The sequence below is a fragment of the Pezoporus occidentalis genome, unplaced genomic scaffold (genome assembly GCF_034315485.1).
Source record: "Pezoporus occidentalis ecotype Australia unplaced genomic scaffold, CSIRO_AGI_Poc_V1 ctg3, whole genome shotgun sequence".
Classification (NCBI taxonomy): domain Eukaryota; kingdom Metazoa; phylum Chordata; class Aves; order Psittaciformes; family Psittacidae; genus Pezoporus; species Pezoporus occidentalis.
The window spans coordinates 21711291-21732182 of record NW_026914940.1 but is presented as its reverse complement, the minus strand read 5'-3'; the positions used below and the strand labels follow the sequence as shown (position 1 = coordinate 21732182).

Genomic DNA, 20892 nt, shown 5'->3' with positions numbered 1-20892 from the left:
CTGACACAAATCAAAAACCCAATGAAGCCTTAAATGAGAAAGAACCAGCTTAAGCCAACTAGGACTTGGCACAGCAGAGCACAGCTAGAGGGACAGTGGGGATGGAGAATATGAATATGTCAGACCAGAGCCTCAATGTCAAGTTTACTGCAGTTTGCTAGGTGCTGGCTCTGAAGCAGTACTGCTGTGGTCACAAGTAGGGTGAGGTCTGTGACTGCTGCATCTGCTGCAAATGACAATGACAGCAGCTTGGGTACAGTGAGTAGGTGGCTGGGATTAAGAAGGGACAGAATAAATACATGAGCAGTGCCTTCAAACTGGTGGTTAGAATGAAAATATTGACCCAAAGAGCCTCTTTTACAGGTGGTTCAGTTGAGGTTGGTGGCTACAAGCAGCTATTTCCACTTCTCTCCTTTTTTTTCGTTACCGCAATTGTACTTGATCTATTCAAAATCGTTTTGATTTCGCAGGATGTATGTGGGTAACCAGAGTAAAAGACCACACAGTTATGTGAAGAGGCTTCAGTACTTTTAATTGATACAGGTTTCTTTTCTGGGTGCTTCTTCCTCTTGAGGGCAGAATTTAGATCACCTCTAACAAGCACAGCACATCCTTACAGCTCCTAAAAAGATGGAGACTTGTTATGGCAATGCAGTTCAGATGCCTGTGCTGGATTGTCTAGGTTCTCTACACAGTCAAAGAGAAGAAGGAAGTGTCATTGAAGAGCAATTTGGCATGTAGAGCATTTTGGGATACACTGAGATGTTATCCCCTCCTGAATTACGAGCAGGGAGCCCAGCTGCCTCTTAATGGCCTTTCCAAGCACCCACAAGCCAAGCTGCATAAAGCCACCAGGTAGGAAACTGGGTGCAGGGGTGTAGCTAACCTCAGCACTGAGTGCTGATGCCTCTCCTGGGTGAGACCTGCTACTTTTGACCATAAGACAAACATTCAAGCAAATAAGGTCATCTGGACTTCAGGCCCTCATCAGACTACAGTGATTTAAATGTGCTCCTCCAGGAGCCCAAGAAAGGGGCCCCATCCATTAAATTAGGAAGTAGCGCACAATAGGGCTTCTTCTGTTTCATTTGAGTCCCTATACAAGGACAAAATCTAAGGGCAAGAGAGAGAGAGCAAGAGGCCTGAAACCCAGACACAGGAAGTGTCTTGGAAAAGAGGAGACCTAGGTACCTAGTTTCTTGATCCTGCTATTGGTAGGCATGGTTCACAAGGAGCCTGTAGCCTAACATACATAAGCATGTTATGCTGGATGATGCCCTTGCCAGCCAACAACAGTCTCCTCTTGCTCATTTTTCTGCCAGCTTCACAAGTCTCAGGATCCTCCCTTCATCAAGGGCCAGCAGAAATCTGGTTTAGTGCTGGTAGAAGCTGTAAGACAGAGCAAGGTTTGTGTAACCTCAGGCAGAGAGGGATCAAAGTCTAGCTCCTTTACTTTTCTACATGCATGATTGTACTGGTAGGCTGGAAAAAATGACAGACAGGACTTAGGGTCTAACCCTCCTCTTCAGCCATAAGCTGATGAACCTGCACTGCTGCCTGTTAGTGGTAGGTCCACAGCTGCCAGATCTGGACATTCGATGGAACTTTGATGAAGGTTTCAGGGCACCTGCTCAGAACCTCATTTTGATGTAGCCAGAGAGGTGGAAGGACTGTCCCATGCTGTGGGATGCTCCTCATCATGTGCTGGATTGGATGTTGTGTCAACTCTGTGATCAAATGGAGGTATCTTCACACTTTGAATGCCTCCAAAGTCAGGCAGTGATGGGTAGTGAACAGCCTGAACATTGTCATTTATTTGTGCGTCTCAAATCCACCACAGGTCTCACAAGGCAGGTAGTTTAAACGCACCTGGTGGCAACAGTGTGAACAGCATGTTCCTCACAGGTACCAGGAGAGGTGGGATCTCCAAAGTGATGTCCTCTATACCTCAAATCCTCTCTCCTCTTTGTGCACTGGTTTAGCCTCAGAAAAGTAGTTGCAATGTTCAGTTGCGTTCTTAAGCTCACTATAAGGTTGGACTCAGAAATATACTTTCAGTATTCTGGCTACAGCCTGTAATAATGATATCAATGATATATGAAAAGATAAAACATACATAATTTTTTCCCGCAGCATCTCCTTCCAGCAGTTTGTGGCTTAGGAACTTCCTGTATCTAATGAAAAGTTCAGTGAAAGCTGAGCAGCAATAGAAGAAAAAAATAGAGTCCTGTAATTACTCCAGCCAAAACCTTAAAGAATCTTTTCCTTCCTCTACTACTTCACCTTTCCTGACAGTTACACATCTTCATTAATAAACTGTATATCTCTGTAGTATTCTTGGTTGAAATAGAAATTTCCAAGATGTTACTTCTGCTCTACCTCTGCCTCTACCTTTTCCAGAGTTCTTAGAAATATGCAAGCAAAGATACACAGCAGCTACTAGTGCAAAACCAATCTGTAGCATGGGAAAGCGGACACTTTCTGACTACAGATGTTGTCATCACCAGCAAAATAATTTTCTTGTCAAGACTGCTGCTGATTTTTTTTTAAAATCTTCAGAAAAAACAAACCATTCATGGCATCTCCACAACCTCAGAGAGGCTGCAGAGTCTTGCACAGTGTAATCACTGTCTGTGCTTCTCATAAGAGCCACAGATTTCCTCCAGCAATGGCTTAATATGCACCTGATTCCCATCTCCACCCGCTTTCAACCCTGCTCTTTGAGATGCTCTGCATCAGGTAGAGGGCAAAATAACTGAACCAAGCTCTGAATTTATCTGCAATCATTTTGATGTGTTTCTCTTCCAGATATGTGCATTGCCACAGCAATTTCTCTTCTTATGATTATGATCTGTGCAATGGCTACATATGGCGCATATAAGGTAATTCATTATATTTGATGAAGACCTGAATCAAGTGAAATGTAAAACCCTGTATAAACAAAATTAAGAAAATTGCTTTCTAATGATGTCTTGCTTAGTTGTTTAGCTCAAAACTGAGAGGGGAAAAAAAAGTCAAAGAGGCAGCAGAACTGATTGATTAGATTGATGGTATCCCAGGGCCCTCTGCTGCAGGCAGGAAGAGTGCCCAGTTGTGTTGAGTGGCTGCAGTTTCAAATATCAGTAAGCTCTGGGCAAACTGGGAATTCAGAGAACTGAATCTTGTACCTACCAAAGTTGAGGGATGATTTTTCCCATTCACCTGCCAAGCCTGTGCTTTGTCTCAGTATTATTCCTATTGATTAGGGGAGAAAAGTATCATGTGGTTTCTAAATATCCTAGTATAATGAGTTGTGGGCTTACACCACACATATTACTGCAGTTCAGCAGCCAAACTGGCTTGGCCAACCTTTTTGGCTGAATACCCTATTTCTTTTAGCTGATCTAACATTGCATTGTGTCAAATATTCCTTACAGTTTAGTGCAGAAAGACATAATATCCTTCTATTTTAACTTGTGACTGTTTTTATTTCCTTTTTAGCAACACGCAGCTTGGATCATCCCTTTCTTCTGTTACCAGATCTTCGACTTTGCTCTCAACACGTTGGTTGCCATCAGTGTACTCGTCTATCCCAGCACAATTCAGGACTACCTCCGCCAGCTGGTAAATCACTCGATGTTCACAAGCCTTTAAGGTGGGGGGAAGGGGGGAGAAATGTGCAACGTGCACTGTTTGTCCTCTATTTCTAGCCCACAATTTGCTGTTGACTTACTATGCAGTCCTTGAAAGTCCTCTCAGCCCTTGCTGTTGTGTGTTCAAGAGCCCTTGCAAGGTTACATTACTAGCTTATTACAATATTTGTGCAGACCTCTGGAGTTCTGCAATATCATGGAAGCTCTCAACACCACTTCATTTAGAATGAGACTCATATTGCAAGATATAGATAATAAATAATTGCTTTTGGATTTAGAGTTATTGTGTTCCTATACATAGCTTATTTTTGGTACTATTTCAAGGATGTTTTCTTGCTCCTTTTAATTCATTTTGTGGCTTTAATGCAGATTTCATTAGGCAGGAGTTCAATTCAATGTAGGTTTGGTTTTGCTAAAAAATATGTTTGGATCCTGTCTTAGGGACAACCAGAGGCTCCCTTATTGCTGCTTTGGCCAAACATCCATAGCCATTGTGTAGACTTACAGGGTATGATTATAATCACCTAAAGTAAAGACAAGAGCCCGTGACCCCCTCTCTCATCACGGGATTACATGCCATGTCCAGCAGGGTTCAGGTGGAGCAGGAGATCTCTTGAGAAACCAACACTGCAGCTGTCTCTGAAAATCTGCCTTGAAAACCTGAATATAGATTATCTTGGCTGTGAACTTTGTTATGTGGGTGGAAAAATAGGGCAGTATAAAAGGTGTTCCACAGGTGTTCCCCAGGGCTCAGTACTGGGGCCAGTTCTATTAATATCTTTATCGATGATCTGGACAAGGAGATTGGTTGCATGCTCAGTAAGTTTGCAGCTGACACAAAGCCGCGTGGGAGTGGGCTTGAGGGTAGGAATGCTCTGCAGAGGTGTCTGGACAGGCTGCATGGATGGGCTGTGGCCAATTGTATGAGGTTCAACAAGGCAAAGTGTTGGGTCCTGCACTTGGGCCACAACAACCCCATGCGATGCTACAGGCTTGGGGAAGAGTGGCTGGAAAGCTGCTCAGTGGAAAAGTACCTGGGGGTGCTGATTGACAGAGCTGAACATAAGCCATCAGTGTGCCCAGGTGGCCAAGAAGGCCAAAGGCATCCTGGCCTGTTATCAGCAATAGTGTGGCAGCAGGGCCAGGGAAGTGATTGTCAGCCTGTACTTGGCACTGGTGAGGCTGCATCTGGGCTCCTCACTGCAAGAGACATTGAGGTGCTGGAGTGAGTCCAGAGAAGGGCAACAAGAGCTGGTGGTGGGTCAAGAGCACAAGTGTTATGAGGAATGGCTGAGGGAACTGGGGTTGTTTAGCCTGAGAAAAGGAGGCCCAGGAGGGACCTTATTGCTCTCTACAACTGCCTGAAAGGAGCTTGTAGTGAGGTGAGTGTTGGTCTCTTTTCCCAAGTAACAAGTGACAGGAAAAGCGGAAATGGCATCAAGTTGTGCCGTGGGAGGTTTAGGTTTGGTACTGGGAAAAATTTCTTCACTGGAAGGGTTTTCAAACACTGGAACAGGCTGCACAAGGAAGTGGTGGAGTCACCATCCCTGGAGGTATTTAAAAGACGCGTAGATGTGGCACACACTTAGGAACATGGTTTAGTGGTGGACTTGGCAGTACTAGGTTAGCGGTTGGATTCAATGATCTTAAAGGTCTTTCCAGCCTAAATAGTTCTGTGATTCTATGAATAATAGATAATAAGAAACAGCAAGCAGATAAGTAGCCACACAGATCTGCTAGAAGAGGCAATGTGTCAAGCCACAGGGAGCTGGGATGTGTCAGAAGCCTGTTATGCTTCACCAACACTCACCTGCATTCACAGCTGCTGGTACACTGGAAGAGCAGCAGAGGAATAATTCAAAAGGTTCTCAGAGATATGAGTGGAAAAGAGCAAATTATGGCATCTTGTCAAGTGCTTGAAGCTGGCACTGCCACTGGCTGGAGCCCTTCAGCCCATCATTTACCTGCAGTTCCTTTCTTCTGCATCAGTGCCAGCCCTGCTCCTGTGGCAGCACAAGCATCTGTTTGGCTGCAGGAATTCTCCCCTCTTCAGAGCAGGAGTTGTAACCAGGTTTTACTCAGTTGTGGTCACTGTGGGAGAGCATGAGGGGTGCAGGAGCAGGCTGGGAGCTACACACCAAAAAGCCCCTGCTCTTCTGCTGAAAACCTAGTGCTACATCTAAAGCTGGCTTACTAGAAGGGCAAAAAGCAGCTGATTCGCCTGCTAAACATCACTGTTGTTCCTGCAGATAGAAGAAATAATAGGCCCTTCTGTAGCAGGCTTGGAAGGTATTTGGAACAGTTCAGCAGAGCGCAGCGTGAGCCACGTTGCAGCTCTGGAGCATTAAAATCTCTGGTTGCACAGATCTCTTGCTGTTGTAAATCATTTTCTGGACTGGTAATGAAGTGCCGCAAGACTTCAGGAGCGCTAAACTGTCAGTGCTCAAAAGGGCAAGGGGGATTTCCAGGATAATTATAGGCTGATTGGCCTGACATTGCTACCAAGCAGAATAGTAAACAGGAGGGCTGAGAGGAAAGTCAATTGGTAGAGGATTAGACTGGAGGAATATGATTAATGGTTGCCAACATGGTTTCACGGAAAATCAGTCCTGCAGGCAAACTCATTTTCTTTCACTGACAGGATTACTGTCTTTGTCAATAAAGATGGGCAGGGGCATAATAGACTTCCATAAGACATTTGACATTGCAGCATGATGTTCAAAGCAACAATAAAACACTAGATCGATAAAGGATGTATCAGATGGATTAGGAAAGTTTAGCTGGCAGACTGCAATGGGTTATGGTCAAGCTGACCATCTGCCAAAGAGTTTCTGTTTTGGGTAGAGGAAGGTCTCCAGGAATCAGCAGTAGATTTCATGCTCTTCCTGACTTCCATTAATAAAGTTGATACCAAACAGGCAGTTCACAAAGGCTAACATCAGCCTTGGGAGAGCTTCCCCAGGCTCATTGTCTAGAGCAATCGAATTCTCTAGCTGGAGATTGCAAGCAGGAGCCTAATCTAATTGTTCTGTGTCATCCTCTGAAAGACCCTATCCCTGCATTGCCCAAAGTGAGCACATTGGCATTTCACAGTGACTTTTCCCAGCAAAATCACTACTAATATTACCCATGGCTGACACAGAGATTAATGACAAAGTAAGTAAGAGTATGGGCAGAGCCATTAATCAGTGAGTAAGAGTGACTGAGAGCCCGAGTTCAGTCACTAATGGGTGCTACACTGCTAAAAGCAAAGAAATGTGAAAACACGAGGAATACAGATGAGCATGCTATGGCAACTGTACCTGGGATGCAGTGACCCTGTAAGTAGTCTAGGGAACTAAGTGTCAAAACAAGAGTACCCAGGTTTTTTCTTTTTTGCTGTTTCCAGAAACCATTCATAGTATTTGTGGACAGATAAAAACCAGCAATTAATAGTAGTAGAGAGGAGACTTCCTTTCTCACTTGGTGACATAGGTTTCATCTGTCTGTTTATGGTGTCTGTTTGCAAAACAATGCTTAAAAGTTAGCGAACATTTAGAAAAGTTCCTCCAAAAACTTTATAAAATCTGGATACATTGAAGTATGATGAGAGACAGTCAGCTTTTCCTGCTTCCTTTACTGAGAAAGGTGACCAAGAGGTGGTGCCATTAGAGTTTTCATATGCAGAATAATGAGGCATTAAAAGGCTATTTAAATTAGATGTGAGGCACAGTGAGTAGCTAAAACCTAGTCCAAATTAAGTTCATTTAGAAACAAGAAGTTGTTTCTATTTTACCATTCACAGTGGAGATTAGTGATTGGCAAAAACTAACAAGAGCTGTAATGAATTTTGTACAGTTAATGTCACCTGTTAACAAAGTTTTGAAGCTGTTCTGCAGCTGCTTTGAAGCTGTTTATGCCTCCTGTGTCTTAGCTGTGGTCCCAAGCACAAGCAGCTCAGCAGGAACCCCTCCTAGTCTTACCTGGAAGGGCCACATCAGTTGGCAGAAGGTTGTTGTGTTTGGTTCAGAACAAATACACTGTGTCTGAGGGGGAAAAGCAAAAGGGAGAGAAGATCAAATCCACCAGTATCAGATACTCACACACACAATGAGATGAAGCTAAAACCAGGCTTTTCAAACTTTTAGCAGTAATGCTGTCATTGTAGTCCTAGCACTCAAACATTGTTAAATGAACAGGCTTGTACCCATGGACTTGTTTCCCTACCTTTTAATAATGCTTATGGTAGATAAGTTTGGCATCTGAAACACCATGTTTAGAACAAGATTGCAGTCAATACCTTTGTACCCATAGGTGAGACCTGAGTCATGCCAGCTGGGTGTGATCCCTCCTGCTGATTTATAAATAAGCCCTAGAGTCAGCTTGGCCTCACCCCCTTTGCAGAGGTCTGCCAAGGCAGGCAGAAAACAAGGGTTATATTTCTTCCTGGCATTCATATAGTTTTTGTTCCTCTAAAACTGCTTTGAATTTGGTGCATGGTATTTTAGGGAGCACAGCTCCATAAGGGAAATGAAAAATCCTGACAGTTTTTCAAATCCATTATTGAATACCTGGAAGAAGGTATGCATTATGTGATGGAATATATTTGGCAGTCTTAGAAGAACATTTCTTTCTTGCTCAAAGGTGAAAACCCCATGTCTTTAACAGTTTCTACTTCCCTATGTTAGTGTTTGGGATTATGTTATCTATTCACTTTGGTGCACATCTCCTAGATTTCAGTCTATCAGTGATGAGTTACAAGCTGCTTTCAAACCCTCCATATACTTTTAGCAAGATGATAAATAAGTACCTATCAGTAGGTGAGGCAGAGCCCTAGCTGCAAATGTTGCAATTGTAAAATACAGAACATTGTGTTCACAGGGTATGTGGTAATGTCAGCCTATACTGGCTGCTGATTTCAGAGGCACAACTGTCTTTGGAAACTTTTTGTTGCCTTTTAATATCCAATTGAACACAGGTGTGCCACCTAATTCCCATAAATTGCAAAAGCATCTCAGCATGAAGACTCATGTAAAATAAGTAGATGTTATAAACTTACAAATCTCACGTTTGAAATGTGTGGCGATGATGTGGTGAAACTTTCTGAGGGTTATGTTGGACATCTTGGTCATTATCACTGTCACTAGAAAAACAAAAACTTTCACACATGGTAAATCCAGATTGTGTAAATCAAAAATGATTTTGCTTCCTGCAGCAGTAATGATCTAAAGCAGTTTGACTTAAAGCACATTTCTTTAGCAACACAAAATCTTTGATATATGGGCTTTCTAAAGCCTCTAAATTAAACACTTCACCTTCTGTCAACTGATAACAGTATTTGAAATGAATTGAAGCAGAGGTGCAGAACAGGTGAATCTGCAACCGAGTAATGCAAACTTGGTTTTTATTACAGTACAGGCCTATGACAGTTCATCTAAAGAAAATTTTAGAGTATATTAAATAGCTTTTCTACGGGACTACCTCCAGTGTTAGTGTTTAACAATTCAGGTGGTTTCAGTCATGCTTTTAAATCCTAGGGGAAATATCTAGAGAATGTGAAAGACATTAAACCTAAAGAAATGTTTCCTATAAAAGCTTAAATAAGGAATATCCTTTCTGACATTCTTAATACCATTTTATAATTCCAAAGAAGTCCTACTAACTTCTAGCAGAGCTTTAAAAGTTCTGCAGACACATTACCATTTTCTTTAGGGTTTGTAAGATGCAAATACTCAGAGGATTGTAACTGCTGAATGAGAATCTGTACCATCTTTTTAAATGGATTTTTGTGGTCCAAGGGAAGAAAAGCATTATGCAAGCAGGCTGAGGGAATGACAAAGTGCTTCAGCCTTGAACTTTCCTTCTTGTGCATTTCTACAATATTGATGCAGTAGAAATATGATTTCCATGCAAGTTTTAGATTCTTTTTAGGTCCCTAATAGAGCTTTTCTATGTATAATTTTTTTAATGGAAAGTTTACCGGTATATTATGCATGCTGGCCTCTTCATGTCCATGACAAGGTTATAAATGATGCTTTAATTATGAAATTAGCATGCCAGTGCCACACTACTACAACAACATCTTGTTTGTATGGGAAATTTCATCATGTCCTGCTGCAAAATCACTCCTATATTTCCAGTGAAGGGCTTGATTTTTCCTTCCCAGCTGTATTTCAGTCTTAGTTCCATCAGACCTTGCACAGGATTTGACACTGAGCTTTTCCCAGACGTCGCAGCACTGAGCCAGTGTCCAGGGCCTTCCAAGCAGCAGGATTTCAACTACTGGTCTCCCAACAAAAGAGCAAACCCTGAGCACACAGGCAGAATTTTTCTTCCCACCTCATACACCTACATCAGTGTTTAAGCTTATCACTGGAGTCAGCAGAATTCAATGGGTCTATGTTTCATCGGAACCACTGTTGGTACCCATTTCCCATGAGAGTCACTGTTATGTTCGGAGCAGTTGCTGCTGTGGGAGGATCCCAAGGGTGAGCCTGGAGCCAGCCAAGATGCTTCCCACCATCTTTCCTGCTTCGCAAAAGCCATGGATTTATAAATTACTTTTCCTACTGCACTGAAGGGATCTGTGGTTGTGAGTCAAGATCAGACTGCTCATAGGCCAGCCTGGGCAAGCCAGTGTTAGGCATCTTCTGGCTGGCAGGTGCCACCAGCTGGGTTAGCAAACAAAGGGACTTTCGTCCATGTTGACCTGATGCCCTTGGGCTATTCACTGATGCTGTGAAAGCTCGGTCTCCCACACAGCAATCCAGGAAGCTCCAGGAGGGACTGCTTCAGTTTTCCAGCCTGGACGCAGAACTCCCGGGCACCTGTGGTGGGGGTGACTGCTGCATGGCTGCAGCACCCGCCGCCTTGCTGGGGCTTGCTTAAACTTTGCGTCACTTCAGGACAGAGACGCAGAGAGCAGAGCCTGAAGGGGACAAACCGCAGCATTTGTTCCTCATGTGCTCTCCTGGCTTGTGATTCTGGTGCTAAATTATTGTGCTTTCACCTGGAGCACTGCTGCTGTAAGGAAGGGCCAGGCGCTGCTCTACAGCACATGGTGCTCCTGGCTTACAGCTCATGGCTCCAGCATATGTTCCTTCTCTTCAAGGTAGCAGGAACTTTCTTGGTCATTTTCCTGCCCTCCTCTCGGCCCCATGCAAATTCCAGTTGAGCTGACATCTGGAAACAGGCCTTTAGCTTATGGCCAAGGCCCCAGCATACAGTCATCCAGTGTTTGACTGATGACTGGTTCTCAGAAACCAGTGTGTAGGAGGACCACAGCCTCACTAGGAGTTTTTATTACGTTCACAAAATAGCTTGACTAGTTTTTTAATGGTCAGTCAGTATAAAATAATCATGTTGGAGAAGTTTCATTGTAACTGTCCTTAACTGACTAAACTTTCTAACCGTGTGCATGGCCTCCCTCCTGCAAGCAGGAGGGCAAGCTGTGGCATTAATACTTACATTTTCTGCATATAAGGTTTGTGTTTATTTTTCAGTTCATCTTTTCTTGGCATATACTCTTGCTTTCTTCAACTCTGGGTGACCGCATCCGCTATATTTAGCTATAACCCTCTGTCAAAAAAAAAAAAAAAATTAAAAAAAGAAGATCAACTTACTGAATTATACCAAGCTAATGTCTTACAAAAGCTGTAGCTCAACAAAAGATAACATGATAAAAACTCCAGCCATGAAATTCAGTACAGGAACAGAAACATTGCTGTCAAGAAGCGGAAAATGTGCTTATGTAACATTATCTGCAAACGGTTACAGCTGCTGTTGATGTTAACCACTCTGAACAGGTCATGGACACGCTAAATAAAGAGCCATTCTCACTAACAGCTGTCCACAAAAAAGAGATGATTTCCTGATTCACTGGGCTGAGTGCTGGTAGAAGGGGTATTAAGGGGTTACTCTGTATTTACATCATCATTGCCAAGAATACAGTTATAGCTTGGTCTAGTTAATTGTCCTGACAAGGATGCAGAGCTGGCCTGGTTAAGTAATTAGACCTGTAAGGGAAACGGGAGTTGTGTGTGGAAGGAGCTAATGCATTCAGTTATAATGAGCTACTGTTGCAGCAAAGCTATCTTTTGTGAACAATAGTTTATTGTAACCGAAACAGGAACTTGTGCCTTGCAATATTTCAAAGCAATTTGGAACATGCGTTTTAGAGGTTGTGTTTTCTTGAAGTAATAACAAGAACTACAAGACAGTAAAACATCTTCAGAGGCAGTTTTTCAGCCAGTGATCTTAAAGCATTTCACAATTGTAAATCACTAGAGCCTACGCTAGGTGGGAAGATTAGTTTTGTTACCTCCATTTCATGTATGAGATAAGAGAAGGAGCTGGGGCACATTTCAGTTTGAAATCATGTCATTGCTCCACTGCAGGACCCATGCCTACTTGGGGCACGCACTCAGACAGCAGCACTAACAAGTGTCCTGGAGAAGTAGTCCAAATTTAGCCAAAACAAGATGGAGCAGAATAGACCAAATGCCTTTTGATCAAATATTTAGGTGAAAGGATTGCAGTGTCCAGCTTTTCCTGCTTTGATTTTCTGGAAGGAACTACCAGATTGGCAACCAGTGCCAGTATAATGATTACTTAATAAGTACAGGACTTGCCTGCCATTGCCCATGATGGCAGGTTTTCTGCTGCAAAGCTCCCCAAGAGATGTCCTTTGCTGATTTGTGTCCGATACAAACCCAGTCTGCAGAGAGGAGAGGACAGCCCATGCCACATACAAAGCAAAAAGTAAATCTTCAGCCCTTCAGGAAACATTTGGCAGCTGAGCCTTCCCAGTGTGTCCCAGCCAAACTCACTGAAACTTTTTTGGTGTGACAAGCTCCTTATTTAGTAGATCACAGAAAGTTTTGTAAGCTGTTAATTATAGAGTGCACTAATTGAATGGCTCCTGAATGACTTGTGAGATGAACTTACAGTGGTTTGCTTCTTTTTGCTTATGCAGCCCACCAATTTTCCCTACAAGGAAGAGATTATGTCTGTGAACCCTACGTGTCTGGTTGTGATTATCCTCCTGTTCATAAGTATCATTTTGGCTTTTAAGGTAAGTACATTACTGTGTCTAATGTCTACTCCTGGTCCTGGATGGAATGTCCCTTGCTTGGGGGGCCTGGCTTTAGAGAGATCTGTGGAACTGCAGACCAGGCAGCCTGACAGCTCTACAAATCATTATGGGAAAAAGGCAGAAAATCTCATAGACAAACACATGAACATATAGGCCTCAGTGGGGAAACATGATGCTGTAGGGGCAACACATAATATAAATCCTTTGAAGGAGCAGGTTGTTCAGTGGGCAAGGGAGAGCCTGTTGATACAGACTTCTTGTTTTTTCAAAAGGTCTGTGGCAGAGTCTGTCATCAAAGGCTTTAAATACCACCCTCAGATGTGTAGGGACAAGAGGAAAGGTCATCTCACAGACCATAGCTAGGAAATAGAGAATAAGGATAAATCACTGTTTTTCACAATAGCGAGACTCATGATCATGAAAGATATGGGAAGGGGAAGGAAATCTACAGCAACACTTTTTTGCAATGTCATTCAAAACAGAGAAAACAGCCAAGAAAGCTTTGCAGAAAGAGCTCATGGCACTGAGTGACTGGGCAGTGAAGTGGCAGAGAAGCTCAGTGGTGACAAATTCCAAGTGGTGGGCACAGAGGAAGCACAGTCTTGTTTTGCAGACACTGCAGTAGACTCTGAACTGCATGACCACCTGGAAAAGGGATCTCATAGCTGTAATAGCTAGACCTGTGAAAATACTAGCTTACTGCTCAGTTCTGATCAACCAAGTGAATAAAATGCTAAGAATATTAAGAAAGGAATAGAAAAAAACAGAAATCTAAAGATTTCTTTGCCAGTTGTGATGCCTACCACCTCTGGAAGTATGCGTTTACTTCTGGTGCCTTATCACAAAAAGGATGTTGTAGAGCAGGTAAATAGATCCAAACAATCCCTCCTGGGCAGGACAATGTAAAGGACTGTCACACCAGGCAGCAAAAGGACACAGGGAGTGATGATTTAGTTGCTGTTATGTAAACCTCACGGGTGAGGCTCTAGCTGTGGTAGATACCAGATAAAGGGGAGATGTAGCATCACCCAGCACAGCTGGAAAGGCCTCATGTGAAACCACTGCACCCACGTTTCTGGTCCAGCAAGGTCCATCCCCACCTGCTGTGCAGGGCAGAAGTCCAAAAGGAGCTCAGAGTAAGATCACACAAATCATCATATGAAAAACAACTACCTGTTGCTCAACAAGTCCCTGAGCCTTGGACCTCCTGCAAAGTACGCTGGTATGTTTGCCCTCTTCTTGCACCCTCCTGCAAGTTTCTCACAGCGCAGTGCTGCCGCTCTTGTATTTCTTGTGTTGGGTTTTATTTCAGAATAGTTCTTGCTCTGTCTCTGCAGAGCAATTACGCGTTAGACTAGAGAAGTCCCAGAGAGCCACAGAGACACCAGGGATGTTGCTTCCAGACAACACATTTGACAACATGAACAGGGAAAGTTACTGTGACAAAAGAGGTAGATTAGATTATTGAAGATACTTCAAAATTGAAGGAAAAGAACCCAAAACCAACAAACAGGGTATTTTAAGGTACTGTTGGAAGTGATGTTCACTTTTTTCCTGTCATTTAGAAATATAATTTAGCCTTCTGACTTTATGTGTTCACAGCCATATAGCTGATTTTTTTGCACCTTTAAGAAATATGAATGAATGTGATAAACACGTAGGTGTGTCAGGTGCCACAAGGGATGTGCTCTTAAATTTCTCAGATGCAAGCATTAGCTCATTTTTACTCCAGGCTGGGCTGGTATTTTGTTGACCTAAGTATGGCAGGGAAGTCCTAACCTTATAAAGAAAAAGTGGAACTAAAACTGGCATGGCAAAAATACTTACTACAGAAGAAAGAAACCTAAGAAATTAATAGCAAAAAAGACTAGTTTTGTTTTAAAGTGGTGAACACATGTTTTATGTTTTTTCCAAGAGTATATGTGGTTCATATAATGCTCATTCTAGTAACATATTATCATGCAAATGAATCACAAAAAATATGACTCATGCAGACACACATGCTAAATTATACTTAGCATTTTCATTTGAATTTCTTGTGTTCCCAGAAGAGCTGCTATGCAGATTTATGTAGTCTGCTCCATGAAAAGAAAGCTGGACACTATGAGATGCATCACACTTTATCACTGATAGACTTAACAGATGGTACCACATTTATGCATTGAAACTGAAAAGGTACTGTGAGTAAAAATATGCTTGAGCTCCCTCTCCCTCTGGAGTTCAACTAGAAATAAGGAGAGAAACCAAAACATTGTAGCCTAGGAAAAGCTACAGTAGTAAAAGCTGCATTCAGCTGGTGGGAAATACGAAACAGAATCACGTAACTCCTTAGAAACATTTGGCATCATTATGCTTTTGTTTTGAGTGAAGCTACATGTAAAGGAAAGCACTGTTGAGCAGAAACCAAGATATAGCAGTATAATGTGGTTTTGTGCTTTGCAGTAGTGGGATTTCAAAAAGGGAAGGGGGACAAGAGAGGGTAGCAAAAAAGGGAGCCAGCTAGCTACATATAAGCACTTGTCTTTTTAGTCCTTAGGATTTACTTGGATCTGAAGCAGCTAATGGATATTCCAGGTGCTTTCATGCAGAATCTTTTTCAGGGTAGACCAAAATGTGTTATGCCATTTACTGTGTTTGTTTAGAAACTGAACCAGAGTTACATACTATGAAACATATGTGTTTCCTATCTGGCTGAGGAAGGGCATCCAGCAGCACAAATGTATTTATATACATGTACACAGGATTTCAAACAGCATATGGCCAACACGGTGATTTTTGAGTAGTGCCTTGCTCTGCAGCCGGTTTGGAGAACAGGGGCTTCGTTTCCTCTGGCCAGTCCCAGCTGCTGAGACAGAATGACTGATGCTTCAACCTCTCCCTCCTCACCCTGGGCAAAGATCCCCAGGCCCAAATGAGCTAAGCTCTGGTGAGCACAAACGCAACTAGAACAGGTTTCCCTGACTACTCTGCAGCTGCAGAGTACTGGACTCTTCTTGCCATTCTTTTGCTGGAAAGGAGATAAGAAGAACTAGTTGCTGGTGGGACAGCTAAAAGGTATTCCAGTTCAGTGAGACAGGCTGGTCTTCACCAAATGGAATATTAACTGATCTCCATAATATGCCTATAACCTGCATGTACAAGGTGTTGAGCCTGGAGATGAGACCACTCTGCATGTTCTGATGTCATCAGCAGATGGGAAAGGATAATGTAGAACGAAGTTCTATGCTCACCCTGAGACTTTTCATGCCCATGGGGGATGGCTCCTGGCAGGGAGAACCCTGACCTGCAGCACATCACCCCAGTGTCTGCTACCTTCCTGCACCGATGATGGAGCAGCAGTCGGGGCACAAACACAGCCCTAACAGCCAAGCTCTGATCCCTGCTCCCAGGGGTGGCCAACACAGAGCCATGAGATTGCTACCTGTTCTAAGAAAGCCTGGGATAGGTCCCAGTACGGGGCTTGCTGGTGGCAGGGTTCTTATAGGAGAAGCATCTCTAAAGCAAGGGTCATTTACTTTAAATCATATATGTGTATGTGTGCCTTGTGAGCCAAGAGATGATGTCCTGGCCTATAACCATTGCATGCCAGTGGTTTGACATCATTAATTCTTGCATTTCTTTACAACTGCAAAGAAATGCAAGGTTTGCAGCCTTTTTATACTCACAGGATAGTGAGAAGATAAGATTTAATTGCAGATTTCATCAGCACAGCAACCCATTGTTTTTCCTGCAGCACCAACATGTGAAATACACATGGCCGACTGGTCTGCCATTAGCATCCATCTGAAATCTTCATATAAATTTTGTTTTGTGTAGAAATCTTTATCTCATTTTCACCAGTTACTGCAGACCAGCCCAGCTCTGTAAATAGAAAACTCACAGCAGATGGAAGAATAAAATGGGACTTGGTGCAGAAAGCTCTAAACCCAAGGGAGCTCTGTCGGGTCTGTGGCGTTCACCCTGTGCTTGCTGGCAGCGAGGGAGCAGCCCAGAGGGCTGCTTTGACCCAGATAGGCAGATTTCTTGCTGTGTTACAAGAAACAGCAGGATACAGCAGCCTCTAATTTCCACAGAGATGCTGGTCAGTCATCTGGTCAGACACATGTCTGATGAGCAGAAGTTGTGCAGTACATTACTTTGTTATGCCGCTTAACAAGTGCATATGCAGTAACAACAGCAAGGGGCAGGGTTAGAACTTTTTGTGGGTTTCAGTTCCTCAGGGGTCAAGTCATTTCTCACCATTCAAAGGGGAAGACTGAAATGTAGTAGAAGCAGGCACAGTGCCTGTTTCCACATTTAGTCCTTCTTGTGCACACTTCCTTTCACGTGGTGGCTGCTTGAGGCTGCCCCCAAAAGATGGTTGTCAGCAGCCTGTGCCGTGGTATGTGGGAACACCCACAAGGGTGGATTAGGCTGCAGTGGTTTAATGCCTTTACACAGGACCTATTCCAAATGTGAATATTGGTCTCCTGAGAGAAAAATTGATATATTTATATACTGAGTGTCCAGCCACACATTTTAAAGCAGTATTGTAAGGCTCAGCCAAGTTTTTCAGGAAAAAATTGGTAACTGAGTCAGCAATCCCACATAAGGGTGCAGCAGCATCATTAGAAAACAATGATTAGGAACAAGTTTAAAGAAGAAGTTACAGGTTGAGGAAAATGAGTTTCCATGACTCATGATTTGCAGGCCAAAGCAGTTGGACAAGTACATGCTCCAAAAGCTGCTGCCGCTCGCAGCTGTATGTGGGTCACTGTCTCGGAGCCAATTAACTTGGTGTGTGCTGGCTAATGACCTCTTTAATTCAAGGGCTGGAACGGACCTCACCCACTGAGAAACAACCCGTGCATGCAGGATCAGGGCTGATTAGAGCTAGGGCTCAGAGCTGGAAGAGCTGTAGGAGTTCTCTGTGGGGTTAAATGTGTTTTGTTCACCACATGTAATGGAATTGGAGCATTTAAAAATAAATCTCCTGCTAGCGTCTCCCAGATAAGACTGTATTATCTGAAATGGGGCTTCCCTCAGTTTGAATTTTGACAGGAGTATAGAAATTGGCCTGCAAATAGGGTAGGCTTAATGTAAAGGGTGTCTTACAAAGTCAGGCTATATCCCCACAGAAGATTACTGTATTCAGTCTCTGTTCTGTACTAGTTCTCATGCCTTTCTTAGCACATAGTATCTGAGCATTGAAAGCTACTGAACAACTTATTGCTATCTATAATTAACAATGGCATTTTATTTAATTCTGTAAAAGATGCAGTTTTCCATGCATATGCCTTTGCTCCACTTGTTTCAGTAGCCTGGGGCAGGTTTTAGTACCTTATGCTGTAGAGTCAGTCTCACCTTCTCTTTGGGACTCTGCTGCTCCAGAAGCCTTTTGCTCTCCCCATTTGATGGTCAGAAGTACTGGGAAGTCTGCAACACCTCCAAGTCACCCAGGCTCTGTGAGATGCCGTAGAGAAGAGGAAGCAAACTTACTGGATTTCAGCCAGCTCAGCCCTGGCTGAAAAACCTTCCTGATCTGCAAGAGAGCCATCAGTGAGTCATGTGGCATCCTGAAAAACACAGCTCATGTGTGACAGCTCTGGAGAGGGAGGAAGCACGGGGCAGCTCAAAAGGATAAGAGGCTTTAGGAAGGTCATCAGTGCAAGTGAGTCATAGAAGTATGACTCACTCAGTGAGGCACAGATGCAAATCCAATCAGCGCTGGCAGTTTAATTTGCACACGCTATGTGTGCTGTGCAAAACCTACTGAATAAAAATATAAGCTGGGCACTAGGAGGTTTTTCTCCTCACCACTGTCATGTGTGACTACATGGGAAGCAGAGAGCTCCAGAGGGATCTGCTTATTCCCACCAGTCTTGTCCCTAGCATGCTGAAAATCTGATTTCTGCTCCTCCACTTGTGTTACTGCCTCCTGCCTTTCTTCCAGTCACTTTGCACACCTCTGCTGGCCAAACTGGAATCTCTCCTGCTGGTGAAGGAGATGATGGACATGAGCACTTCGCCCAACCAGTTCCAAAATAAGTGGAGACAGCTAGTTGTTTGGCAGGGAGCAGCCACGCCCAGAGCTCCAAGAACAAAACCAGTGAAGTTTACGATTCTGTGGTAGGAGTATTGCTACAGTAGCAGTTTGTTTTGCTTTATACTGAAAAAAAAAGGAGAATAATTTGTAATAGTGGTTAAAAGGTTAGAAATAATGTCAGATTTCAATTAAAACTTTAACACAGGCATGTTCCTCTAGACAGGCAAGAATAGGAAGACCCCTGACATTCCAATCATATAGAATACATTGATTTAATGTCAGAGTAAGTGAAACAGAGTATTAGAACAATCAGCTGATATATAGGACCATCACAAAATCATTGGCCAGGTCAGGTCAGGCCCGGCCAGAAGACAAGGAGGGTTTCCTGTAATTTGCTGGGTGATTCTTCAGTCCCCAGCATGCTTGTGCTCTTTTTAGTGGGGTTTGCTTCCAGTTTCTAATACCCCCAGTTGATGATATTTAAACATCCTTCCCCTGGAGGAATTCAAAACTGATTTATGTTCACTTTTTGCTGCTGTCCCTGAGAATTCTGCATCTGCAGTACCACCTCTTTTGCCACAGTCTAACTTGTGCCTTCATTTTATGTAGTAAAACTCACCCCTGACAGTATGCAGTGTCCCATGCACAGTAACACAGTGCCTGACTGAACTCATCTCTGTGTTTCTGGAAAGGTGTAAGAAAGAAAGACAGCATATGTGACCTGCTCATTTAAGGAAAATGGGGGTTATATACACAAAATGATGTTACTTTAGCTATATTCAGGACCAAAGAAACCTCTTCTTTTCAAATCGATTGGTCTACCTGAAGAATATTACTACTACCTGTAATATCAAATATCTGGAATAGTAAATTTCATTCAGGTAGGTCTAGGCTGCTGCATCTCTGCCTAGATGGAGCAGCTCATAGTGCAACACAAGTATCAATAACCACAGAACCATATAATCACAGAATGGCTTGGGTTGCAAGGGACTTTTAAAGGTCATCTAGTGCACCCCTCTGCTGTGGGCAGGGACACCTTCCGCTAGATCAGGTTGCTCAAAGCCCCATCCAGCCTGGCTGTGAACACTTCCAGGGATGGGGCATCCACAGCTTCTCTGGGCACTGTGCCAGTGTCTCACCACCCTCGCTGTAAAAAGTTTAGTCCTTTTGTCCAGTCTAAACCTTTTCAGTTTAAAAGCATTGCCCCTTGTCCTGAAACTACAGGCCTTGGTAAAATGTCTCTCTCCATCTTTCTTAGAAGCTCCTTTTATATATTGAAAGGCCACAGTAAGGTGTCCCTGGAACCTTCTCTTCTCAAGGCTGAACAACCTCAACTATAGTTATGAGTAAAGGTGCTAGATTACTCACAGAGCCCCTACACATACTTACAGTCAATGCAACCAGCAAAGTGACTGTCCCTTGCTTCTAGCAGGCTCATATGCTTATTTATATAAGAATAGAATTGCTCTAACAGAAAACTGCATAGTTTATTTTTCTGCATAGAATAATAAATCCCTTTTCTTTTCAGGGTTACTTGATAAGCTGCGTGTGGAACTGTTATCGATACATTAATGGCAGAAACAACTCAGATGTGCTGGTGTACATTACCACCAATGACACTGCGGTAAGGATGTTAGATCACAAACATTTGTCTAATATTATATGTTTAATAGCTTTATTTTACATTAAATTCTGACTCCTTAGTTAACCATATTCATTCTTTTAAGAGTCATAGAATCATAGAATCATCCTCATCTGTTGTTTATGTTTAGACTTGAGATTCAACAGACTGGTGTACTGTGGTTACAAATCACATCTACTGCTATAATACTGCTTTTATTTTATGCATATAATCTGTTAAAGAATCAGTGTTAAGCATAAACTACAGTTTACCTTGTGGCCACAGGAATGGCCCCCAGTTCTGAGCTCTTCAGCTGTGTGATGGTCTGGACACTGGGGGGGGAGACTGATTAGGACCCATGGATGCCATAGTATATATGTGCTGTGAAATGTGGATTTCACTGTAGAAACTGTCATTTAGGACACTCAACATGTGATGTAGTGCTTTACACACTCACAGAGAGGAGCTAAAAGGCAACAAAAGTTCAGGGATTCATCTCCCAGCACATGATAGGCTTTGCATAGTAAGGAGGCAGAATAAG

The 20892-nt window shown here is 43.1% G+C and overlaps 1 protein-coding gene and 1 long non-coding RNA gene across 2 annotated transcripts in view; one reads left to right on the top strand and one right to left on the bottom strand.

Moving 5' to 3' along the window:
- LAPTM4B (lysosomal protein transmembrane 4 beta) overlaps positions 1-20892 on the top strand; it is a 61998-nt gene that overhangs the window by 20907 nt on the left and 20199 nt on the right. Inside the window, exons 3-6 of the mRNA XM_062627350.1 lie at positions 2809-2882; positions 3481-3603; positions 12586-12684; positions 20259-20354. Coding sequence (XP_062483334.1) covers positions 2809-2882; positions 3481-3603; positions 12586-12684; positions 20259-20354 — 392 coding nt within the window. The remainder of the gene's footprint in view (positions 1-2808; positions 2883-3480; positions 3604-12585; positions 12685-20258; positions 20355-20892) is intronic.
- Positions 522-14001, bottom strand: LOC134168014 (uncharacterized). The gene is made up of 4 exons (XR_009966361.1): positions 13879-14001; positions 11079-11179; positions 7595-7657; positions 522-622 (listed from the first exon to the last, which is right to left on the bottom strand). It is a non-coding gene; the product is annotated as an uncharacterized LOC134168014 (long non-coding RNA).